General features: G+C 43.5%; 2 protein-coding genes across 2 annotated transcripts; one reads left to right on the forward strand and one right to left on the reverse strand.

Moving 5' to 3' along the window:
• Window positions 1–8,071: 8,071 nt before the first annotated feature.
• Window positions 8,072–8,965, forward strand: LOC101993164 (60S ribosomal protein L27a-like). Its single transcript, XM_005359877.1, has 3 exons — window positions 8,072–8,329; window positions 8,384–8,542; window positions 8,898–8,965. The coding sequence occupies exons 1-3, from the start codon at window positions 8,072–8,074 to the stop codon at window positions 8,937–8,939; spliced, it is 459 nt and encodes a 152-aa protein (XP_005359934.1). The 3' UTR covers window positions 8,940–8,965.
• Window positions 8,966–14,457: 5,492 nt separating this feature from the next.
• On the reverse strand, window positions 14,458–22,629 carry Sdhaf4 (succinate dehydrogenase complex assembly factor 4). Its single transcript, XM_005359878.2, has 3 exons — window positions 22,514–22,629; window positions 20,484–20,633; window positions 14,458–14,836 (listed from the first exon to the last, which is right to left on the reverse strand). Exons 1-3 carry the CDS (start codon window positions 22,566–22,568, stop codon window positions 14,727–14,729), a joined length of 315 nt encoding a protein of 104 aa, XP_005359935.1. The 5' UTR covers window positions 22,569–22,629; the 3' UTR covers window positions 14,458–14,726.
• Window positions 22,630–25,970: the final 3,341 nt, after the last annotated feature.

Here is a 25,970-nt window from a genome sequence, read left to right on the forward strand (position 1 = left end):
GTGTATATACACATATGCATATATGCACATCCCATATATGAATATACATATATTCATATGTATGTAGCTGGATCTTACCCAAATGCCTCCTTCCAGAGGACTGACTTTCATAATACTGGAAGCTTCCATGCAAGCTGCCAAGGGAGGAAAGAATTCAATATCCCTATCTAACTGTGGTGCCTCTGAAACACAATAATTACCTGCAGGCAAGCTTTCTAAAGGTTCACAGCTAGTCACAATTTAGAAAACAACTGAGCACAGGCTGCCCAGCCCTGGTTGACACATCAAAACACAACTCTTACTGGTTCTTGAACCATCAGAAAAGATAAGGATTGTAAGAGCCAGAGGAACAGGAAGTTTGCTGAAAATTTGAGTCTTCCAGATATGACAGGGGAGCCACACCCCCATGAAATCTAAACAGTATGGCTGCTTAAGCAAGACCTGCACAATAACAACACAGTTGACACACAAAGGTGCATGGGAAAATCGTGCAGGGCCCTGGCCCTAGATGAAGAGCTATAGGTGATGTAAGAACTTCTGACAGATGGACAATTAGCCTTCCCTAGGAATGAGAACTCTAAATGGTTATCCAGCACCAAGTGATAAGCCCTTAAAAAAATGTACATGCAAGCAAAACTAAATGGACTTAGCAGGCTGCACAAATGTGTATGAGTTTGTGTGTGTGTGTGTGTGTGTGTGTGTGTGTGTATGTGTATGTGTGTGTAACAATTAAAATATAAGAGGCTATGAATCAAATGGGCGTAGTTGGAGAGAGGACAGGGGAGGGAAATTATGTATTTATATTTTAGACAAAAATTTATTTTTTTAAATATTTATTTATTTATGTATATAATATTCTGTCTGTGTGTATGCCTGCAGGCCAGAAGAGGGCACCAGACCTCATTACAGATGGTTGTGAGCCACCATGTGGTTGCTGGGAATTGAACTCAGGACCTGTGGAAGAGCAGGCAATGCTCTTAACCACTGAGCCATTTCTCCAGCCCCTAGATAAAAATTTAAAAGATACATTTTACAAGCCTGCACCTCCAGTCTCACTGATGATGTGAACACCCTCTGACCCATTCACCTCCCAGGACAGACCTACTGCTAAACACTGCGGTACCGAGGATCGAGTCTCCAACACACAAAGCTTCAGGGGAAATTTTCTATTTTAAACACCCTAGCTCTAATCCAGTGTGTCTGCTGTTCTCGTGAGAAGATGTTCCTGTGTAGACAGAGCTGGGAAGAACGCCACATGGCGACAGGCAGATATTAGCGTCACACATCTGTTAAGTGCGCCTGACACCTTGCTGGAGGCAAGCCAAGGAAGGACACCCATTCGGCATTAAAGGGAGAAAGTCCTTGCTGCTGACTTTTGGGACTTGCCCTCCATAGCTGAGAGACGGTATGTTTCTGTAGTTTTAAGTTACCCAGTGTATGAGACTTTGTCATGGTAGCCCTGAGAAACGATCTTGTTCTTCAGGTTGTGGCGATTGATACTTACCCTTGCTTGTTAGAAGTTGTCTGCTCAGGCATGCTACTTAGGGTGGAGTATAAATAGGCATTGCTCCTTTCAGCCAAAGCCCCTGTTCCCCCTTGTCCCTTTCAGAGGTGGCCCAGCCTATTCCTCATCCAAGGACTGACTCGCAGCAGGTAATTACTTCTCTTGAGGAGTTCTGTGGATATAAAAAGATCCCATAGCCTTCCAGCAGCAGAGTACTGGCCTCTTCTTCCTGGGTCAAGTGGAGAGACAGGCATGCTATTCCTTCCTGCTGAAGCCACAGTTGTAAGACTTTAAGACAATCCTGAAGCCATTTTTGACAATTCTGAATCCTCTCAGCCTCTGTGCCATAGTGTCCCCTCCTCCCCTGGGAACCAAGGACCTAACAGCTACACTCGCACGTACTCAGTTCCTGAACAATTACCCATATACGTATGCTTTGGTTCGGTCCCCTGGGAAACGGGGTCAAAATGACCTCTTACCTCATCTGATCTGGCAACAGCTCTCCAGCCAATTATTGGTAATAGCCCTTTCAAATAAGCCAATCAGAATAGTCAAAGAACAACCCCCTTGCTTCTGTGGCCCCTTTAAAAGTAGACTGTACCAGCTATTCGAGGTCCCTCGGCTTCCCGAATGCTGGGAGACCCTGTCGTGACAGAATTAATAAAATCCTCATGCTTTTGCATCTGCTGTGGTGTATGAGGTGGTCTCTGGGGGTGACTCCTCCTCGGTGTTTGGATGCTAGAGTCCAACACAGTAATCAAAGGAACCCAATGGTATTGATTCACTCCCCTCCCCACTTAATAAATCGAAGCATGATTAATAAAAAGTCAGGGTCAGAAACTGAAGATCTGAGAAGCAAAACAGCCAGCCACTGGCTCTTACCTCAACCTCAGACGGAAACGGCGGCCCTGTCTCTAGGAATCTTAGGATGAGACTGCGTGTTTAGAACTGTTTCTTCCTGTTTTACAATCCTCTCTAGGGCTGGGATTAAAGGCATGCACCACTGTGATTTAAAGCATGCACTGCCCGGTTTCTATGGCAACTGGGATTAAAGGTGTTTGTCATTATGGCTACTGATATTAAAGTTGTGTGTTGTCATAACCTGGTCTATGAGGCTGACCAGTGGGTCTGTTTTACTCTCAGATCTTCAGTTAGTCTTTATTTATTAAGATACAATTGAAATACCACTACAATAAGTTATTCTATTATGTTTTCATATAGGTGTACCCTAATCTGTGCTGTCCTAGAACAGCTGCAGTCACACTAAAGTTTCACAATGTGAGCTGCAGAGAGTCCACAGGGCATGAAGTACAGGAAAGTATGGTCTCCTCGCCATCCCTGATGCCCAGGCCAGCATGCTGACATCAGCATCCAACTCAGACCAAGTTAAATAGATGACAGAGAAATGGGGAGGTGTTAAAGGTAATGTATACATTGTCCTGGGACAAACATTCTTTCCTAGACTTGCTGGTACCAAGCAGTCCCTCTCAGGAAGGTTGTGTGTGATAGAAACTTGAGTTATAGTCATGACAGTTGAGGCTCCACGAGAATCCCTGTCTCAAAACCAAGCCAACCAACCAACCAAGCAAACAAACCCATGGAGTCATCTCAAAGTCATATGCTAAAAGTTTGAAAACAGTGAAAGATTTTTCTAAGGAATAAAGCTGGCCCCAGAACCTCATTTCCAGCTGCCCAAAGGACACTAGCTGGACATATACAGTTGCATGATACAAAGAGACCTAAACTTCCTTCCAGTGAAAAAGATGACAAAAATTTGGGTGTATTTCTTTTTTTCTTCCTTTTTATTTATTTATTTTTTTGAGACAGGGTTTCTCTGTGTAGTCCTGGCTGTCCTGGGACTCACTTGTAGACCAGTCTGGCTTTGAAGTCACAGAGATCTTCCTGCCTCCACCTCCTGAGTGCTGGGTTGAGAGTCTTTCTCAAACTTCATGAAATCCCTCACTGTGGTCTTAGGCACAATACTCTTCCACTTGAGATGGCTCAAAAATGGAAGACAGTGAGGACATTTAGGAAGTGTGCTGGCACATTTAATAATGTTTTCTAGTATCATATACTAATCATGCATAACAGGTTTCATTATAATGCTTTCACGATGTAGTTATATGATATCCACCCCTCCTGACCCCTTTCTACTTTTGTGTCGTGTGTGTGTGTGTGTGTGTGTGTGTGTAGTATGTATGTATGTATGTATGTGTGATCTAATCTGTTGAGCTTAGCTTGTTTGTACAAATAAAGCTTGCCTGAAGATCAGAGGGTGGAGCTAGCCACTAGCTAACCATAGAGGTCTGGAGGTCTATACAGACAGGAAGTGATATGGCTGGGTGAAGAGAGGAAGTAATAAGGCAAGAGGAGACAGAAACTCACTCTCCCTTTGGTCTGAAAGTTGACTAGGTAAGGTGGCTGTGGTTTGGCTCCTTCATTTCTCTGATCTCTCAGCAATTTCCCCCATATCTGACTCTGGGCTTTTATTATTATTTTTGTTATTTTATTATTAAGACCTTTTAGAACTTGTCTTACAATCTAATGAGTTTCATTAGGATTTTTATTAACAGAAGCATGAACACCTTCCCAGTGGTTATATCACAGAAGGAACTATCAACCACTGACTGTGTATTATTAATACTCAGGGCAGGGCCCTGTGAGTCTCTTCCCCCTAAATCAGCTTTTTAAAATTAAATGTTAATTATTTACTACTCTTGTGTATGTATTTATGTGTGCACATGCTACTACATGTCTTTGGAGATCAGAGTTGGTTCTCTTCTTTCACCAGGAGGGTCCTGGGGATTGAACTCATGATGTCTGGCTTGGCTGCAGGTGCCTTTATTTGCTAAACAGTCTCACTGGCCCCAGTTTGCTTCCTCATAAAATAATACATTTCCACGATGAAATCTATTACTTGATGTGCTAACCTAAAAAACTAATAAATAAAATACAACATAAAATATAATTCCTCCATGATAACAATCACCTCTTTTCACCTTTTGCCCCAGATATCCTGCCCAGCCAGGAACTCATCTCTAGACATTGTGTTAATTCTGTATCAAAACATAGAGAAATAGTATAAAATCATGAATGAACCAAAATTAACAACTTGATGAATACCTGTATTTCTTTTGCTTGGGTAAGTAAATGGAGGGGGCCATATTATATTATCTTTTCTATTTTGTGTATTTTTTAATTTCCATAGTAAAAGCTTAATTAACAACACAAAGATGATATTTAGGAACTTGCTTAATGCCAAGTGGTAATGACTCGATTGACATAATTACCATAATTTACACATTCACAAGCACCTTAATGTCACAGTGCATCTATTAGGTGAATGGGCAGGAACTCTGGTCTGCCGGATGCTACGCCGTTAGAGGAGGCAAGGAAGTTTGATGAAAGAGCCTAGGTTGCGATTTGAGCCTTGAACTGGTTCTCAGCATGCCTGAACATTTTCCTTCACATATTTTGAAGGGAGAGTGGAAGAAGCCTTGGCTCTCGATTACTGAAACAATCAATTCATTTCGCACGTCAGCATATCTCCTGGGGCCTGTCCCTGGCATGGCTTCCTCAGCTCTGCAGTGAGGACAAGTGGAGTGGTGTGGGAGGCCTGACAGGAAACACAGCAGCTCTTTGAGCCACGTGACATCCTCTCAGGCACCTGAGCCTTGCCAGAACATGGGAGAAGTTCAATCTATCTTCTCTGTAACTATTTTAGCCTTTTACATTTTTGTTATTTTAAATGTTGGAAAATATCTAAACATGGGAAAGAGTTCAGAATTGTTTTCCTTTTGTTCTGTTACTTTGGCACTTAATGTACTCACAGATCAGTTCCTATTTCTGGTAATTCTTTTCATATTTCTCAGTAAAAAATAAGACAGGAATAATTTGGGGTATTCTAAGTAAACTAGTTCTCAAAGCTAAGTTCAGAGACAGAAAGATGGCTCAGCAGTTAAGAGTACTTGCTGTTTTTCCAGGGTTGGTGTTCCCAGCACCCCAACTTACCCAGCTCACAACTGTCTGTGTAGTAGATGTCTTAGTAGATCATCTGATGCCCTCTTCTGCCTCCCTAAGGACCAGGTACAAGTATGGACTATATACATACCTATGGCAAACACTCATATACATAAAATAATCTTTAGGTAAGTGGACGCAGCTTCAGGTAGTGTAAAACGTTTTGTGACAACTTAGGTACTCAGAACAATGTAGAGTCAGGTAGTGTAAACGTTTTGTGACAACTTAGGTACTCAGAACAATGTAGAGTGCAGATAGTTTCAGGCATACCAACATGTCACCGACCTGTCCGCTGAAGAGCTTTTGCCTTCCCTCATACAGGACATTAGCCTGACCTGGCCCAGTCTTATCTTCTTCAGATATCTCATGTATCTATTTATTTGTTGGTTTATTTGATACAGAGCCCTATGATGTCATCCAACTCAGAGGCTCAAGAAATCCCGCGCCCTCCATCTCCCAAGCAGCTGGGACTGCAGGTGCATAGCTTGTGATTGGAGTGACCGTTAGTCACTTGCCACTTGTGACTGTAGGGAGACGTTGCTCTTTTGTCTTCTTAGAAGACCCCAAGGCTGATGGGATGGTTTCATAGATAATGACATTGCACGTAAGCCAGACGACCTGATTGGAGGAAGGAGAGAAGCTAGCCCTGAAAATTGTCCTCTGGCCTCCACACACATCTTACGGTACGCATGCTTTTCCAAGCCCCTTTCCCAGAAATAAAGTAATAAAAATTCTGGAAAAGGCTCTGAATCTTTTCATATTTTTGAAACACATCTGTTGGACAAAAACAATTTCATTAGTAAATTTGCAAGAAGAATTAAGACAACACATACGTAGGGCAATTTAAAAATTTTAAATTACCAATGTTCTAAATCAAAGTAAGGAGCAATATACATACTGCCAAAATGTTCTTTGAGTGGCGGGATTATTTGGTATTACTGACAGGTCCAAAGGATCAGCTCTAAGATACCAAGCTCAGGTCAGATTATCGGGAGATGAAGGAAGTTCAGCCCAGTAGACTCATCACTGTGTACAAAACCACAATGTCAAGCAAATAGGCATTAGCTCATTGGCATGGGAGGCTAAGGGAAGGGATCCATGCTAAAGCAATAGGTAGTGGGACTCCATTCATTTAAAAACAAGATGGCATGAGTCTGTCTATATTTCAGAGGATATTTGGAGCACACACGTAACATCACACACACACACACACACACACACACACACACACACGCTCAGATTACAAGGAAAATGCAGCGGGTGCTGGATAGAACACAAGCACTTAAAGCTAAACCAGACATTTATCTAGAGACTTGAGATCAAGGCACCAGTGACAGCAACCTGAATTCTCTATTAGTTTTCATTGTTGTATAAGAAATTAGTAGCATGGAGTAATAGAAATTATTAGTTCCATTTTCCTTGAGTCAGGAGACCAGATACTAGTCAACTGAGCTGCTTCTCCTGGCCTCACCAGGCTGAAAACTAAGTGTTAGATGGGCCGTGACCCCATCTGAGGCTTGAAGGCCTTCATAACTTTATACAGGGTCACAGAGATGACAGGGATGGAAACATATCTCCAACCTGCCTCCTGCAGCATCCCGAGATCTTCTTGTCATCTTTTATTGGCCTGGACTCAGGTGAAGCCAGATTACAAAACCAACCAGTAATGAAGGAGCGTTGGAGTTTATTAAAGCCTTTTTTCAAGAAGCAGGCATGAAAGAAAGACAGGCATGGGTGTGGGTTTCTCAGAGAACAGTCACAATTATGGTTGCCGTTACTGAGGTTTTGGTGGCTTCTGAAGTTACAACTTGAAGGGGTTTGAAGGAGCCCGAATAAGATCACAGGAGGTTCCTATGCACTGGATAGAACAGCAGCCCCTAGGACACAGGGGATGCAGAGAAGTTAAGATGTTTTTGCTGTAAACAGTCTTGTTTGAGAGATTCCCAGAAAATATCTGTGAAAGAGAAAAGGTCATAATGGGGAGGGACAGAAAGACAGGAGCCTGCATGGAAACAAGGGAGGGAGAGCATTAGAAGAAAAGCCCGATGACTCCCACCTGACCTGCTGCGGGAGCCAGGAATTCAAGGCACCATTGATTAAGCCAGTGTTGCCCCAGGGAGACATATGGTCAAGGATAGTAGGTAAACTGCGCCCTCTTAGGGCCCAAATGGTGTACAACCTTGAGTTTCTAGTATCCCCTCTTCCTCATAGATCCACCTCGCAATGTCTTTCCAGATAAGGATTCTTCAACTTTCTTGTTGTTGGTTTGTTTGTGTTTTGAGATCTGGCCTCACTGACAGACTTGGAACTTACTCTGTAGACCAGGCTGGCCTCGAACTCAGAAAGCAACCTGCGTCTGTGTCTCCCAAGTACAGGATTCTTTAACTTTTAAGTTTGCTATAGCATGCACTCTGTAAAGCCATGCAAAAGGGGAGAGATTTCTCAGAAACCTGTGGTTGACTTTTCACGCCATTCTTGTCTTGTACTTGGAAAATTCCACTCCTACTTATAAAATTAGCGTTTGAGCTTTTCCTTTCTGCCACGGCCATGCCATCCAGACTGAGAAAGACCCGGAACCTCCGGGGCCACGTGAGCCAAGGCCATGGCCGCATTGGTAAACACCGCAAGCATCCAGGAGGACGCGGGAAGGCTGGAGGCATGCATCATCACAGGATCAACTTCGACAAATATCATCCAGGTTACTTCGGGAAAGTTGGGATGAGGCATTATCACTTAAAGAACCAAAGCTTCTGCCCCACTGTCAACCTGGATAAACTGTGGACGCTGGTCAGTGAGCAGACCCGGGTTGACGCTGCCAAGAACACGACTGGAGTTGTGTGGACGCTGGTCAGTGAGCAGACCCGGGTTAACGCTGCCAAGAACAAGACAGGAGTTGCTTCCATCATGGATGTCGTGCGATCGGGCTACTACAAAGTTGTGGGGAAGGGAAAACTCCCTAAGCAGCCTGTCATTGTGAAAGCCAAATTTTTCAGCAGAAGAGCTGAAGAGATTAAGGGTGTTGGGAAAGTTTTCTTCCATAATTTTGTTAAAAATATTTTCTGGGCTTTTGAGCTGTGACTGAACATAGCAGACAATGAGGACTGCTGAGAACTCAAGAACAATGGCAATGGGTTTCTGATCCTACTGCACGTACTGGCTTTGTAAGAGCCTAGGCAGTTTGGATGCTCAACTTACTAGACCTGGATGGAGGTGGGGGTTCCTTGGACTTCCCACAGGTCAGGGAACCCTGATTGCTCTTCGGGCTGAGGAGAGAGGGGGACTTGATTGGGGGAGGGGGAGGGAAATGGGAGGCGGTGGCGGGGAAGAGACGGAAATCTTTAATAAATAAATAAATAAAAATTTTTAAAAAAAGAAGATTAAGGGTGTTGGAGGTGCCTGTGTTCTGGTGGCTTGAAGCCACTCAGGGAGGCCAATTAAATGCTAACATTTTCCAAAAAAAATATATCATTTGATGCTAATAAATTGCTAGTAAGTGCTATTACAAAGTTTTCTCTCCCTGTAACTAATAATTTAAAATTTTCTTTAGGTGTAGAATTGTATAGTCAATTATGTAGTTGTAGTATTGTGTGCAGGCACATGTGTGCTATGACATGTGCAGAGGTCGGAGGACAACTTTGCAGTCAGCTCTCTCTCTACTATTACATAGATTCTGAGATTAGAACTCAAGACATCAGATTTACATGGCAAGTGCTTTTACTCCCTGAGCCGTCTCATCAGCCCCAAACCATTCTTTTCATACAATGAACATTTACTTTTTTATTTAATTTTTAAATTCTTTTTTATTGAGATATATAATTTTCTTCACTCCCCTCCCTTCCTCTCCCCTCTTCTACCCTCCCCTATGGTTCCCATGCTCCCAATGTACTCAGGAGATCTTGCTTTTTTCTACTTCCCATGTAGATTAGATCCATGTATATCTCTCTTAGGATCTTCATCGTTGTCTAGGTTCTCTGGAATTGTAGGCTGATTTTCTTTGCTTTATGTCTAAGAGCCACTTATGAGTGAGTACGTATGATATTTGTCTTTCTGGGTCTGGGTCACCTTACTCAATATGATATTTTCTAGATCCATTCATTTGCCTGCAAATTTCAAGATGTCATTATTTTTTTTCCACTATGTAATTACTCCATTATGTAAATGTACCACATTTTCCTTCTTCATTCTTCAGCTGAGGGGCATTTAGGTTGTTTCCAGGTTCTGGCTATGATAAACAATGCTGCTATGAACATAGTTGAGCACATGTCCTTGTGGTACAATTGAGCATCCTTTGGGTATATACCCAAAAGTGGTATTGCTGGGACTTAAGGAAGGTTGTTTCCTAATTTTCTGAGAATTTGCCACACTGACACCCAAAGAAATTGTACCAGCTTGCATTCCCACCAGCAATGCAGAAGTGTTCTCTTTACCCCACATCCTCTCCAGCATAAGTTGTCATCAGTGTTTTTGATCCTGGCCATTCTTACCTGTGTGATTTGCATTTCTCTGATGACTAAGGATGTTGAACATTTCCTTAAGTGTCTTTCAGCCATTTTAAATTCCTCTGTTGAGAGTTCTCTGTTTAAGTTTATATCCATTTTTTAATCTGATTATTTGTTCTTTTGATGACCAATTTTTTGAGCTCTTTGTATATTTTGGAGATCAGCCCTCTGTCTGATGTGGGGTTGGTGAAGATCTTTTCCCATTCTGTCATTTTGTCTTGTTGACCATGTACTTTGCTTCTCAGTTTCAGGAGGTCCCATTTATCAATTGTTTCTCTCAGTATCTTGTGCTACTGGAGTTATATTTAGGAAGTGGTCTCCTGTGCCAATGTGTTCAAGTGAACTTCCCACTTTCTCTTCTATGAGGTTCAGTGTGGCTGGCTTTATGTTGAGGTCTTTGATTCATTTAAACTTGAGTTTTGTGCATGGCAATAGATATGGATTTATTTTCATTCTTCTACATGTTGATATCCAGTTATGCCAGAACCATTTGTTGAATATGCTTTCTTTTTTCCATTTTATATTTTTAGCTTCTTCGTCAAAAATCAGGTGTTCGTAGGCATGTGGATTGTCATCTGGGTCTTTGATTCAGTTCTATTGGTCCTCCTGTCTGTTTTTATGCCAATACCACACTGTTTTCAATACTGTAGTTTTGTAGTAGAGTTTGAAGTCAGAGATTGTGATGCCTCCAGAAGTTCCTTTATTGTACAGGATTGTTCTTTCCTTTCCCCATGGGGTCCAGGGTATTGAACTAAGGTCATTAGACTTGGCAGCAAGTGCCTTTTCCAGCTGAGCCATTTCACTGGCCTGAAATATGTTATTATTAGCAAGGGTTTATTATCTTAAGATTTTGTTTACCATATGCATATGTTTAGATGTGTGTGTGTGTGTGTGTGTGTGTGTGTGTGTGAACTCATTACACAGACAAGGCCAGCTTCAAACTCCCAGAGACCCACCTCCTTCTGTCTCCCAAATCCTAGGATAAAAGGAAAAAAAACTTACTTACTTATATTTGCTTTGGAAGTGTCTAAACTCTTTTCTTGTTCACATATTGTGACAAATAGTATAGAGAAACATAATTTTGATTTTTTATGGTCTTTTGCTAACAATTCAAGATAATTTTGCATATTTTTCAGAAGGTTAATTTAGTAAATGTTGACTAAATTTAGGAGGTTGACTAAATTACAGAATGTTTTCAAAATATTTTTACTTAGTAGAAACTACAATAAAGAGAACAAATATTGTTGGTTGCTCACAATCACTTGTAACTCCAATTCCTGGGGATCTGACACCCTATTCTGATCTCCAAGGGCACTGCATGCACTTGGCGCACAAACAAAAGCAGACAACTCTATGCACATAAAATAAAAATATCTTTTTTAAAAAAAAAACTAATGTTAACTTATAGATGACAACTGATAAAAAAAACAAATACAGCTTAACTAGCCTATGAATTAGTTGCTTGACCTAGTTTAAAGTGTTTAGCCACTGACTGGAGAGTTGGCTCAGCAGTTAAGAGCACTTGTTGATCTTGCAGAGGACCAGGGTTCAATTCTCAGGCCCTACCTGGCAGCTCACAAGCATCTGTAACTCCAGTTTCAGGGAATCCAATATCCTGACCTCCTCAAGCATCGAGCATGCATATGGTGCACCTATATACATCATGCACGCAGCCAAAGCACTCATACACATCATCACTGTCCTCTCCGATGGTTTCCCCATATTCCTGTCATAGCGCGCTTAGAACTCACATCACTCAGTGGTTAGCCCTCTGCATGCTACTGTCTGTCGGCTCTGCAAACCCGTTCTTCTGGAGCAACTCACACAGTCAGGAGGGCTGAAGGCCCAAACTCTGCAACAGAGGACACTCAGCAGAAGATGCTTCTGGCGAGCCTGGAGGATCTGACGCAGCTCTAGCCACGGGGTAGAGGCTGCTCTCGAAGTCAACTGCTTTTCTACACCCTAATTTTATATCTCACTGACTAATACGCATTTCATTCCACCCACCCATATTATCACTATTGTTAACTAATGAGTCTTCAACGTATTCACATAAAAGTATTTTAATTCAAATATTTCAAAGTTTGCTTTTCTTAATCATTCCCACAGGAAGCCCGGTGATTTGGAAAAACACATCCATGGTTAAGAATAGTGAACACAAGAAACGACATGTGTCACGATCTACAGAAAATGACATGCATGCTGAAATTGCCCTCAGACATCTACGAGGATGCTTCTGGAAGAAATCATCTGTTTTTTTGTTCAAGTTTTTGTTTTCCCTCTTTAAGGCTTTTAAAGAAACCACTGCCCAGGCTGTTTTCAAACTCAGTCTTAGGGCTGGCAAGATGGCCTAGTGGCTAACAGCACTTGCTGCCAACCAAGCTTGATGACCCGAGAGCAATCCCAGGCATCTACATAGTGGAGAGAGGACCTGTTCCTGTACTAATTCCTCATAATCTCTTTCGCGCGCTCGGGCACGCACATGAGCACACACTAACACACCCCTCCCCGTGGTTGTTTCTCTCGGGAATCCTGAGGCATAGTGTTGTGCGACATTTTGTTTGTTTCTGACAAATAAAGCTTGTCTGGAGATGCGAGGGTGGAGCTAGTCACTAGTCAACCGTGCACACACCTTCAATCCCCAAATCTGGGAGAAAGAAGTGGAAAGATCAGGAGTTCAAGGTCACCCTGGGCTCTGTGAGATTGAATCAGTCTAAAGAAGAAACTGGCAGGGCGGTGGAGGCCCACACATTTAATCCCAGCACTAGGACACAGAGAGAGCAATAGAAGGCAGGAGGAGGCAGGAGCTCATGGCATTCAGTCCAAGGATTCGTAGAGGCGGGATCGCCCTTTTGGTCTGAGGTAGAGGTAAGACCTAGGGGCTGGCTGTTCTGCTTATCTTATCCATCAGCTTCCACCTTGATAGCTGACTCCTGGTTTTTATTATTAAGCCCAATTAGAATTCACACTACACACATGAATTCATTAATTTAATCTACCCAACTGTCCTGTAAGCCACTATTATCCCCAGTTTACACAAAGGGCTACAGAGTACAGGGACATTTAATCACAGATTCAGGGTGATAGTGACATTAAGAAGTGGGGCCAGAACTGAGTTTAAGTCATTCGGCTCCAAATTAAATATTCTGTATGATCACTATGGCCTTCATTGTTATTTCTTAACCCCCATTTTAAAAGTCACTATTGGGCCAGTGAGGTGGCTTACTGGGTCAAAGGCCTATTGCACAAGCTTGACCACCTGACTTCTTGATTTCTGGAACCTAGCTGGAGGGAGAAAATTCACTCCTCATATCTGCCCTCATACACGCTCTCTCTTACACACACACACACACACACACACACACACACACACACACGCACACACACACACGCATGCAAAATCTTTTAAAGCTACTATTCTAGTGTCCTAAGTTTGTTTCTGTTGCTTTAATAAAACACTGGCTACAAGCAACTCAGAGAGGAAAGAATTTGCTTCATCTTACCGTTTAGAGTCCATCATGAAGGGAAAGCAGGGTCAGTACATCAGGAACTGAGCAGAGGAGAGCAGTTAAGTGGCTCGTCCTCCATGGCTGGTTCAACTTGATTTTTCCTACCGTCCAGGCCCACCTGCCCAATGGTAGCACTGCCCACAGTAACTGGGCCCACCCACGTCAGTCATTAATGAAGAAAATGCTCCACAGACTTTGCCCACAGGGCCAGTCTGATAGAATCATTTTCTCAACTGAGGCTCCTGCTTCCAAAATGACTCTGGTTTATGTAAAGTTGACGAGAACTGACGCGCACACCGAGTCACAGCAACAGCCATGTAAAGGTTAGTTTCTTGGGGTGGGGAGATGGCTTTGTGGTTAAGACAGGGTACCACTTTGCAGAGGACCTGAGTTTGGTTCCCAGTATCCAGGTCAGCAGGCTCACAACAGCCCATGACTATAGCTTCAGACAACCTGACACCCTCTTCCGGCTTCTATGGCAACTGCATTCATGCACACATACACAGACATACAGGTATAAACACAGAGGTTTAGAGCACCTTGCTGCTCTTGCAGAGGACCTGGGTGGGTTGTTTCCAGAGCACACGTGAGAGCTCACAACAACCCATAACTCCAGTTCCAGGGGGTCTGGTGCCCTCTTCTGGCCTTCATGAGCACCAAGCACAAAGTTACATGCAGAAAAAAACCTCACACGTATAAAATAATCAATCTAAAGAAAATCTTTTAAAACTATTTATTTCTGCCGGGCGATGGTGGCGCACGCCTTTAATCCCAGCACTCGGGAGGCAGAGGCAGGCGGATCTCTGTGAGTTCGAGACCAGCCTGGTCTACAGAGCTAGTTCCAGGATAGGCTCCAAAGCCACAGAGAAACCCTGTCTTGAAAAACCAAAAAAAAAAAAAAAAACAAACAAAAAAACCCTATTTATTTCCATGTGCATTTTATAAGCAGCTGATTAAATCGCTACCGATCAAGGCAAAGGCACGCAGCTCTCATGGCACTCCCACCCCGACAGGCTTCAGCTGACATGTGTGAAGGAAAAGGGTCTCCACCTTCCTAATCTACAGCCGCGTTTGTTCCGCAAGGCCGTCAGTCTTTTACAACACAGGACGAAAATGACATGACTTCAACGATAGCTCAAAGGAAAACAATGTGAAGTCATTAGAAAAAGGTTCTGCAGTCCATGAATGTGCCACTTAAAAGTCGATACAGCGTCCTTTCCGTTCCCAGTCTCCATATCGCGTAGGCTCTGGGCCCCTGGGTCCACCTTTTTCTTTGGTGACTGGATTCACATCGTCTGGAAACTCTAAGGAAGACAGGAGACATGAACAAGGCGGTCAGCCTCGGAAGATGGAAGAAAACAATGTGGTCAGCTTTGTGGACAGGGCTGCACAAGCTGCTTGGGAGTGCCTGGCTTATCCAGTCTTTAAAAGAGTCATATACATGGTTCTTCCTCTTCTACCTCCGGAACCTGAGAAAGACATTTTTCATAATCCAATCAACTTCACCACTAACACTAATGACTTCCAATTCTTGGAACACTTTCAGGTCTAGAAACTACTAGAATATAGTTTCAAATGTGGTGCTGGACCCAACAGGAGGGAAGCAGTGAGGCCAGGGTGTTTCTTCACTGAACTTGGAAGGCTTAGAAACAAGTTCAATGTCTCCATTTTCTTTCCGGTATGACATGCGTGGTGTGTGCCTATCGGAGGTGGTGGTCATACTTACCTCACAGCACTGACTGAACAGGGTGATGTATGTAAAGCGTCTAGCACAGAGACGGGTATGTATAGGTGACTGGTTTTACTTGTGAGCGCTACTGCTCCTTAACAGAGGCTTTGGCTTCAGCAGATGGGTTGTACGAGTGTTAAGTGAAATCATTGACTTAATATTGTGTGTTCATGGGTTGAGAACAGTGCTCAGTAGCAGAATGCGTGCTTTAGCACGAGTCAAGTTCAGTCTCCAGTAACAAACATATGCATGCATGTGCGCACGCACACACACACACACACACACACACACACAAATGTGCTACATTTTCCTGATAGGAGTCCTCGCTGTGAGTCAAGTCAAATTCTGACGATTTTAATTTTTAATTAATTGGTCAATTTGATGTTAGGTATCACTAATACTGCCGGGTTGGTGTTAAATGCTGAGAGTCAGATGATCCTTCTGTTATAACCTGATACTGGGCTTTCAATTCTCAGTGTTCTATACACCTTAACTCACTCAGTCCACATAATAACTCTATGAGTCAGGAAACAACACTGCCCCTATGTTACAAGTGTACAGAGTTGTTGAGTGTCACACAGCGGGAGAACAGCTGGATGGAGCCTGAACTGAAACCCACAGGCTGCTCTCCTTGTGTAGAGAAAGAACAGATGAAGAACCAGCTGTCAGAACGAACCTCCTATCTTGAATGGTGTATTTTTGGAAAACTCAAATGATCATTGCCCCAAATTCTGCAGCCCCTCTGCAGACTAACCAAAGAAGGTACAGAATTCACCTTGAAACTTTCCAAATATTTCTTCAATCTTTATCTTTTCTGTAGTTGTGCCTAACTCTCCCCTATCCTGGTCATCATTCTGTTTTCTGGGGAAATTCTGGGCTACCCCCCAAGCCTATAATGGAAGCTCCTCTGCTCCCCATTCCTGGGATTCTCTGGGTGTGATCGCAGGGAATGCTGAGACAAAACACTCAGACTGTGTGGCTTATGCAATAAAAGTCTCAGTGGGGTGGAAGAGCTTGGCTGGGTTGGAGTGAGGCCCTCTTCTTGAGCTACAGACTACTGTCTTTTCTCTCTGAACTGTCACTTGGAAAAGAGGGAGGCAGTGAGGGTTCCAGTTTCTCTCTCATAAGGGTACTATTCCCACCATGAGGCCCTCACCCATATGATCCCAACCTAATTATCTCCAAATACCCTCACATTTGGGGTCAGGGCTTGGAAAGTACTAGCAAAAAAGAATATGCTGAGCTCGTTGGAATGGTGTGATTGTAGTCCCAGCTTTTCAGGAACTGAAGGCAGGAGAAATATTTGAGTCCAGCAGTTCTGGGTTAGTCTAGAACACAAGACCCTCACTACACACACACACACACACACACACACACACTCTTACTACACACACACACAGTGAGACCCTTAACACATACACACATGCATGCACATACATGCACATGTATGTGCATATACATACACACAGTGGTATGCACACATTGAGATGCCCCTTCTCACTGCTGATCACATCAATGAATATCAGATTATAGTGTCATCTCCCACCACCCCGTCCTCCATCGTATCGACATCCACACCAAGGACCATCACACACGGAGACAAAAAAAGTCCCTAAACCTCCTTATAAGGAGGTTCATCTCACTTGGACCCCCACTGGACTTCCTTGTCCCCTGGATGCTTCTTCTAGTCTCACTCTTGAGCTCTCTCCTCTTTGACTACAACCTCCTGTTTTCCCTTCTCTCCTCTGTACTTCCTGACTTCTGTGTTTGGTATACCCTGGAAGTTCCCTGATTCCTCCTCCTCCTCCTCCTCCCCCTGCCTTACACACTCAGTGGCTCAGTCTTGGCACTCCCGTGGTCTGCTGTGCCATCTGTGTTCTGCCTCTTACATTTCCAGCCGCACCGTGCATGGGTGCTAAAGCATCTTCCTAAAACAGATCTCTTCCACAGTAGACAGAGCAAAGGATGCCAGCCTACAGAGTCTGCCATTTACATAAAACCCTATAAAAAGCAAAACTACAGGGATTGAGAATGAATCAATGGTTGTATGAAGAGGTGGGGATGGAGTTGATTTAAAAATAAGCAAAAGATAACTCTGTAAGGAATAAGAACTTACACTTAATGTTGTTTACATGACTGCAAACATTTATGAAAACTCACAGATATGTATCTTTAAATCACACTTTAATAGAGCTGGCCAGACAATCTCCAGCCACATATATTTTAAAAAATTTAACCATAAGTGATGGCACACGCCTTTTACCCCAGCTCTTGGGAGGCAGAGTAAGGAGTGAGTTGGAGGCCAGCCTGGTCTACAAAGGGAATTTCAGGCCACCTAGCTAGGGCTGCAGAGTGAGATCTCTTCCCAAAAAATAAAACAAAAATCAAACCAAGACAAATAAACAAACACTTCGCGACAATATCTTTCCTTATTCCCTTCCTGAAATAGGACCTCATGTTGCCCAGGTTGCCTGCCTTCAACTTCTTACCCTCCTTCCGTCCGCCTCCCTAGTGCTGGGATTACAGGCACACACTACCATGTCAGATTTACGGGTTTAGCATGAGGCCAGGGTTCCACGCCTGGTAAGCTGGCACTCTTCCCATGAGTTACCCACTTTCCCTCACTCACCACTCCCGTATTTAAAACTTGTTTTAATGACACTGATTGCTGGTGTGCATGTGCGTTTGTGTGTTGTGTATGAGCTTGGATTGTGAGCATTGAGGGGAGAGGACCGGTTATTCAGGAACCAGTCTTCTTCTACAGCCGAGTTCGGGACTGAACTCTAACTGGTAAGGTTTGGAAGCCATGCTGAAGCCCAGATGCCAGCATTTCACTTTTAGCACTTTCGCCTCCAGAACTGTACTGCAAGCCAAAACGAACCTCTTTCCTGATTGGGATTTGCCCATATTCCTGTAAGTAGCCTCACGTGACAGTTAATCTCAGCTGTCATGTGGGCAAGGAAGTGACCTAGGAGACCTATCTGGGTGTTTCTATGAGGGAGCTTCCAGATCGACGGACAGATCCACCCTGAACGTTCACCCCATACCATGCCTGAGATCCTGAAAACCAGAAAGCGAGCCGAGCACCGGCATTTGCCTCTGCCACCTGCCAACCGACACAATGTGGCTGTCATCTTACGTTCCTGTCACCATGACTGCCTGTCATGATAGGGCTGCACCCTTCTCAAGCCGTGAGCCACCACAGGCCATCCTCTCCTTTAGCGGCTTCTGTCAGGGACTGTATCAGTGCAATAAGAAAAAGCAACCCATACATCCCTTTCCTGTGCTCCTGCCGGGAATCCCAATAAGCTCGCTGACTCACTGATTTGACAGAACCATTCCTTTGGCCTACAGGTGCCCTATCTGGGATGAATTGACCTTTTAAATGTCTCCCCATGAAAAGTCACCCAACACAATCAAAATAAGAACCAGCCTGGAGAACCAGAATTTGGTTCCTGGCGTTAATGCAGGAGACTCCCAGATGTTCTAACTCCAACTCCAGGGAATGCAGTAGTTCTGACTACATGCACAGACCCACACACAAAGAGACATACACATACAGACATGCATAATTAAAGTCATACAATTAAAGAAGGAAGAAAAACAATGATAAATTATGTTTAGTCTATTACACTCTGAAAGACAGGAAAAGTATTGGCTCAGGAGCCCAAGAACAAATTCTCAACACAAAGGAGATTTATTTGCCCCAGAGGGACAAAGGCCAGGGAATAAGAGACAAAGACAGGAGATAGAGGGCCAAGGAAAGGGCAAAGGGAACCAGGGAAAGAGGACAGGGGTATCTGTCCTGGAGGGATAAAGGTCTGCCTCTGGACAGAGAGGAGACAGACATGACACATAAGAAATTAGTCGTTTATAAAGGCACAAGGAAAACCCCGCGTTAGGATGAGATGTGCAATTTTAACTGGCATGTTAATTAGGTGAGTCAAAGGGGTTTTGATTGCTGGAGTTCATCCTTTGATATCTGGATCCTGGTAGTCAGCCTCAGGAGGAGGAAGTGGCCAAATGAGTGAATGTGGCCCTTGGGGGTTTGCTTCAGGAAGGTAATCCAATGGTTTTTAGCAAGACGGAGGGAATGTGGGAGAAGGGGAAGGCCTGCCAGAGCCACACGTTGGAGTGGGCTAGTGTCCCTTCAGATGCCACTTTGTGTCCAGTGGACAGATGACAGGGAACAATGAAGGAAGGTTATTAGAGCTAAGAGAATGAGCGATGTCTTCTCTCCAGTATGGAGTCCTGTGTTCTGTCGTTTTCTAAGCCTGGCATCTTCACTGCACCTTGATGCCTCGGCTTTATCTATACATCAATGATGAGCTACGGCAGTTGATTTTCTTAGCAGCAGAACGTTATCAACAAATGCAGGTTTGTTATTGGATCACAGAAGATACTAACTTATATGTTTTACCTTTGAATAATGAAAGTTTAGTAAAAACAAATCAATAAGATAAGACAATCAAACACTCCCCCCCCTCAAATAACTAAAAAAGTACTAAAACTTAGAAACCCTTTCTTTGAGACCATCTGTGTTGCTCAGGCTAGCCTCACATTCCTGATTCTCTGGTGTCAGTTTACAGAGTACTGGTATTCCAGACACGTGCCAAGATTTCTAGCTTTAGAAACACCTTTTTGGTGAGGGTTGCACGTGTGTGTATACTCATGTGTATGCTTGTATGTGTGGCCTTGTGTGGGTGCATCCGTGCACTTTTGTGTGTGTGTGTGTGTGTGTGTGTGTGCATCCATGTTCCTCTGTGTGTGTGCATGCAAAGGTCAGAGACTGACTTCAGGTATCTCTCCTGATTGCTCTCCACCTTATATACTGAAGTAAGGTCTCTCATTTGAGCCCAGAGACTGTCAATTCAGATAGTCTGGGGAGCTGACTCGCCCCAGGGACTCTTTGTGTCTTCTCAGTGCTGGAAATACACTGGGCTGCTATGGCTGTTAACCCAAGAGTGCTGGAATCTAAGCTCTGGCTGACCCTCAGGCATGTGCATAAGGCAAGGACTTATGCACTTGGCATCTCACCAACTTGAAACCTTTCAAGAAGTAAGCACCACACCCACAGACCGTCCATAAGGGATTATAACTCACTGACATAGCCTTTAAAAGTGCTAACAGCAAGCGAGAGCACATCTCAGTTCTTGCACTCATGTTCTAGGAGCTAGCTTTTCTCTGCTGTGCTAAGCACAGACAGCGGTGACTCCACTCACTCTTCAGCGGCTCCCTCTCCAGGTGCGAGTCCTCCGGAGCATCGAAACGACCCACTGGCAACTTTGACTTCTTAAGAGGCTGCTTCACAGGTTCAGGTTTTCCCTCTTGATAACTCACTGTCCTCAAAGAGTGACTCGGAAGGGAGGATCCTAACGGAGGAAAAAAAATATTTTACTTTAAAAAAACCCTAATTTTGCCTACTTGTTTTTTGACCATTTATCATAGTTCAAAAAGGACAAATGGAATACAGTAAAAATTCTTTCCTCCACACCTAAGTACTACACAGCTATTTCCCTTCCATAGAGACAGATAACCAGTGTTCCAAGCTTGAAAGAGCTAGAAAGTAAGAAGATGGGGAAGTGTACGGAATAGCTTAGTAACCTCTGACTCATCTGGTTTGCGATATGCACAAATATGCACACTGTCTTCTAATAGTGCACTTGGCAGCCTAATTTCCTTACCGTACATACTATGCACACACACTTCTCTCCAAGAGACGCACCTAGCAACATAAGCCCCGCCCCAGCACCAGGATGCATGCACAACCCTCTCTGAAGCAAGTAAGGTAAACTGAGCCCTAAAGGTGATTTTTTTTTTAAAAAAAGGAAAATCTTCTATTTACCATTTTATGTCTATTTTGGCAAATGTATGATTGAAGCCAGAAGCATAATAAGGAACATATACAGAAAACGATTATACTAACTAGTATATTAATCAAAATGAGAACCACCCCAGCTCCTTAGTAACCACCCCCTCTTCCCTGTACACCCACTAACGAGGCCCTAGCCGGCCCTTCTTCATTGTGACCCGTGGCTCTCTTGCAGTAGAAGAATTCAAAGTTTCATTTGCGACTTTGCAATCTGTGGCTTTAATTTCAATTCCTTGGATATGGAAGCAGTTGGCTTGCCCCAACCCTGACAGGAGAATCAATTAACAGCATCCTTCCTTTAGGAGTTTACCATGCTGGGGCATTGGAAACACTCCAGAGGGTGGAGTACCCTATGCTAGTGTTTCTGGTATTGTCCAAGCAGCTGTAAGAATAGACAATGTATCGTACACAAGTAAAAGATACCAGCTCACATTTCTGTAAGGAGTGATCTTGAAGTAAGAGTAGTTGAAAAAAAAAACAATGGATACAAAATGCATCTAAACATTTCAATGGGAAAATGGGTTCATTAATGTTCCCTTTGCTTTATACTTTACATACGTACATGTCATGTGTATATATATAATTTCTGGTATCAAACACGACATAATTATTTTAAAACAGTGGAATGCTGGATAAAACTAAAGAATTAAAGTTACCACCTAAGGGTTTGGAGCTAGCCTTTCATTATCTGTAATATTCATTGTATAGATCAAGATTTTAACAACGAACAGGTATTAAGTATTTGAAGGGAAAAACTGGAAAGTTTATTTATAAAAAAATTCGGGCTACTTGTTAAGACAGCAGTGATTCTGTCTTCAGTTTCCGTAATTTCTCAGCCAAGTCATCAATTAAACTAACATTCTGCATCTTCGGGATGCTAATTGAGGCAAATACTGAGAAATAATGCAACAGTTTTGAAAACGTTAGTTTCTACAGAAAGCATGCAAGTATCTTTTCTAACAGGTTTTGGATTCGTGTGCTTTTCGTTATATGTACTCATCTATTTGACTAGTTTGCCGAACATTTGGACCAGGCTGACCTTGAACTCAGGGATACTCCTGCCTCTGCGTTCTTAATGCTGGACTAAAGGTATGCACCACCCGCCCGGTACAAATTATTCTTGATGTAAGCAAACAAATTAGTGACACTCATCCCCGAAGTGACCTTCTTTTCCATACTATCCCAGCTGCATCCCAGTGCAAGGCGCTCCTCGCAACCCACCCGCAAAGCCTGGGTCCCTCCGCTAAGCACACCGGAAAGGCTCGACCCCTGAGGTCACAAGGCATCGCGGCCGGGTTTCCGCGCCGGCGCATTTGCGTGTCAGAAACCGGCTTTCCCGGAGGGTCCCCGAGTCTCGGGACCCCGGGCGGATTGCCTTACTTGTTGCTCTCCAGACGGAGGCCACCAGAGACCCCGTAAGGCCTGTCGAGGCCATACTGCCTTCTCCCGCAGCGCCTGCGCACTCACAGCCACCGCGGAGCTCCACAGGAGACCCGCGCGGTCTGCGCAGGCGTCAGCGACAGCAGAATTGGGCGGAGCTTCGCTTTGTCCGTCCGACTGACCCGGTTCAGGCCTCCCAGTACGGCCCCTTGTAATTCTGCATAGCCACGCCCCCAACCTCTAGCGGACTCTCCCTGGCAGTCGCTCTTAGCCAGTCCAAAGGACACAAAAGACAAAACCGAAAGCCTGCACGGAAGTTACAGGTTCTAGAGTTCACACCACCCTAGTGTGTAGTGTGCTTGCCTATCTAGAGGAGGAAGTTCAAAGTACAACAAGGAGCCGGAAACATGAATCAACTTAATCTGATTACGTATTTTAGACATGCATTAATAACATATATACTGACTAGATACGAATAATTTTTAAGTTTCATCACATACCACATAGGTGTGCCAAAGTATTGCTCCATAAATCTGTAGTTAAAATACATAAAGATTTAATTATAGTGAACCTTCCCATATTTTAAAAACAAAATTTTAGTAAGTTCAGCATATTCAGCCATGTGATTATTGAGATGGTGCCGTGTCAGAGATCTTTTAAAAAATATTTTAAAATCTTAAGGGGCTGGAGAGATGGCTTCTGTTTCAGAGGACCTGCATTTAGTCCCAGTACCCACATGGCAGCTCACAGGCTTGTAACTCCAGTTCCAGAGTGTCTGGCAGCCTCTTCTGGACTTTGTTGACAGTAGGCATCCACACGACACACATACATATATACATACATACATACATACATACATACATACATACATACATACACGCCAGCAAAACACTCATTAAAAAAAACCTTAAAATTTTTGATGTAAAAACCTCAAATGACATATAATGACATATAAATGACAAATAATGAAAAGCTCCCCCCCCCCCCATTACTAGAAAACAAAACAAATCCATAGCTGTTTAGATGAATTACTTCACTAAATCCCTGTCTTGGAGTCAAAAGAGTTGACCATCAAGAAGACCCACGCTAGCAACTTTTCTTACCACAGCTGTTTGCTCTGTGGCTCCACTAATACACCCACAAAGGTATTAAGAACAAAGGCGTATGTGTACATTTAACTGTCTTTCCCCTCCCAGGACTAATTGGCTAGCACCACTACTTAGCAATTCCAATGACTTGACCTGTACTAGAGTATTAAGCAGTCCAAAAGATTAAGGGAATCAATCCAACTAGCATGAAGAAGGTAGCAATTTGCTTTTAAATAATTATGATGTTTGGACTGTTTTCCCTGAACTGTTTCCTTTCATACATACCACTTCATTTGTGAAAGCTTTGTATGAGGACTTTAAACAGTGTCCCATACAACATTGCTTATCAAAAGAACTTCCTACCTGTGAATGTAAATGCAATATCTGAAGGATCCACCAATCCTATCAAGTATTCTATCTTCCAGACTTTGGTCTTGTAGGTTTGGTTTTGGAGCCAGGTGATGAAATACTTTGGTATGCTGTCCCTAAAAGATATCATGTACAGTTAACAGTCTTGAGTTCACCAGAGTCCAGTGAGTAGAAGAGGGAGACCCCATTTACGTCTATATGCTGCCTATGTTTGGCTTCCCACTTGAGAAGACATTCTACCATAAACTGTAACTGCCTATTATTTCCCAGTGTACCAGTGTTGTGGAGTGTTGTCCACCAAGAGAGCAGGTGATTACTTCAAGCATGAGAATTACTCTACACAGCTGGGGCTGTTAGCTTTCCCTGGTTAGACTACCCCGAGATCCTATCCACTCTCCCCCATGCCTCTTCCAGAAGCCTGGAATTGTGCCCCAGTTACACAAGGTTGTGGAAAATGTTAAGAGAATACAAACAGAATGAGAACTAGACAGAAGTCCATTAATGTAGTTATGGGAACATTGTCATCTATGCTGGTGTGGGGCTTTTCGGGTATGTGGCTGTTTGGGTGTTACCCATGCTCCTGGTTCACCAGTCTTGACAGGAGAGACATCATTCCTTTGGTCTCTCATTGATGTGTGTGATGCCTGACCAGAATTTGTATTTTTAATAGTTTCTTATCAAGGAAGATGGCAAGAACACTGTACTATATTTCCTTTTCCACTGACTCATACATGTTTACATGTCATTTTCTGTCTTTTCACCATAGTATTTGTGGTGTTTGAATGAGAATGCCCCTAGAGGCTCCTATATGCAAATGTCTGGGGACAAATTGCTTGATTGTTTTGGGAAGGATTAGGAGATTGTTGGAGGTTGTCACTGGGAGTGGTTTCAAACTTTGAGGTTTCAAAAGCCCAAGCCAGGCTCAGTGTCACTCTCTGCCTGTGGATCCAGCTGTAAAGAGAAATACAAAATGTATAGACAGTTTGAGGAGCAAAAGGGTACTGGGGAATATCCTGTTGGAGCCAAGCCCTGTGCTCAAGGGGACACAAGTTTAAGGACTGAGTCAAAGTGGAATGAAGGGAACACCTCACTGTCTCAGGGCAAGACTCCACCCGGCTAAGTCTCCAAATGGTAAATAGAGTAAGCAAAGTTTAAGGAACAAAGAAAATCAACAATGTAAAGTTTATGCAAATATAATTCAAGGAGGGGCCAGGTTCCAGCACCAGAAAACAGATTTTGGCATCTAGGGCCACATGGTTCTGGCGTTAGTGTTCAGAAAGACACAGAAAAGGGATACGGAATCTTCTTCCAGTTAACGAGGCCATGCTTGTGGCAGGGAGTCCTGCATGGAGGCCTGGAGAGACCAGTCATTTCATGAAGCTGTGAAGGGGAAGCCTGGATTGTCTTGGAGACCCCAAGATGTAAGGAGATGCCAGAGCTGTGGGATACCTGTCAGGGAAAACTGTAGCATCAATCGGAGATAGTAGATATTGCAGTCAGCAAAGATGGAGGGGAGGAAGAGTCATCTAAGTCCTTTGTCATAGGACACAAAGATACAGGATCTGGAGTTTGTTCTGATGATGCTTCCTTATGTCTGTCCCCTTGCCTCCCATGAAGGATATCAATGCATATTCTGTGGCACTGTGTGCTGGAGTATATTTGCTTTTTGATTTGACAGTTGAGTCTCAAGAAACATGGACTTTGGAAAGAGTATTGCAACTCAAAGACCATGGGGACTTTTGAAGCTGGACTATAAACTATTGATGGTCAGGGGCCGGGATGTGGTGGTGTAGATATGAATGGCTCCCATAAGCTCATGTATCTGAACGTCTGGTCCCCAGCTGGTAGACTGTTTTGGAGAGGATTAAGAGGTGTCTTGTTGGACAGGTGTGTCAATGGGATGAGCTTTTTTTTTTTTTTTTTTTGGTTTTTCGAGACAGGGTTTCTCTGTAGCTTTGGTGCCTGTCCTGGAACTAGCTCTTGTAGACCAGGCTGGCCTC

The sequence above is a fragment of the Microtus ochrogaster genome, linkage group LG2 (genome assembly GCF_000317375.1).
Source record: "Microtus ochrogaster isolate Prairie Vole_2 linkage group LG2, MicOch1.0, whole genome shotgun sequence".
NCBI lineage: Eukaryota > Metazoa > Chordata > Mammalia > Rodentia > Cricetidae > Microtus > Microtus ochrogaster.

What these genes read in the sequence shown, in the direction of transcription:
- LOC101993164 (XM_005359877.1), top strand. Translation starts at nt 8,072, where the DNA reads ATGCCATCCAGACTGAGAAAGACCCGGAACCTCCGGGGCCACGTGAGC. An exon ending in TGGTCAGTGAGCAGACCCGG is followed by an intron (nt 8,330 to 8,383) that starts GTTGACGCTGCC and finishes GTCAGTGAGCAG; the next exon opens with ACCCGGGTTAACGCTGCCAA. An exon ending in GAGCTGAAGAGATTAAGGGT is followed by an intron (nt 8,543 to 8,897) that starts GTTGGGAAAGTT and finishes TTTTAAAAAAAG; the next exon opens with AAGATTAAGGGTGTTGGAGG.
- Sdhaf4 (XM_005359878.2), bottom strand. Translation starts at nt 22,568, where the DNA reads ATGGCCTCGACAGGCCTTACGGGGTCTCTGGTGGCCTCCGTCTGGAGA. An exon ending in CTCCGTCTGGAGAGCAACAA is followed by an intron (nt 20,634 to 22,513) that starts GTAAGGCAATCC and finishes TTCCTCCGTTAG; the next exon opens with GATCCTCCCTTCCGAGTCAC. An exon ending in GGAGAGGGAGCCGCTGAAGA is followed by an intron (nt 14,837 to 20,483) that starts GTGAGTGGAGTC and finishes TGTCTTCCTTAG; the next exon opens with AGTTTCCAGACGATGTGAAT.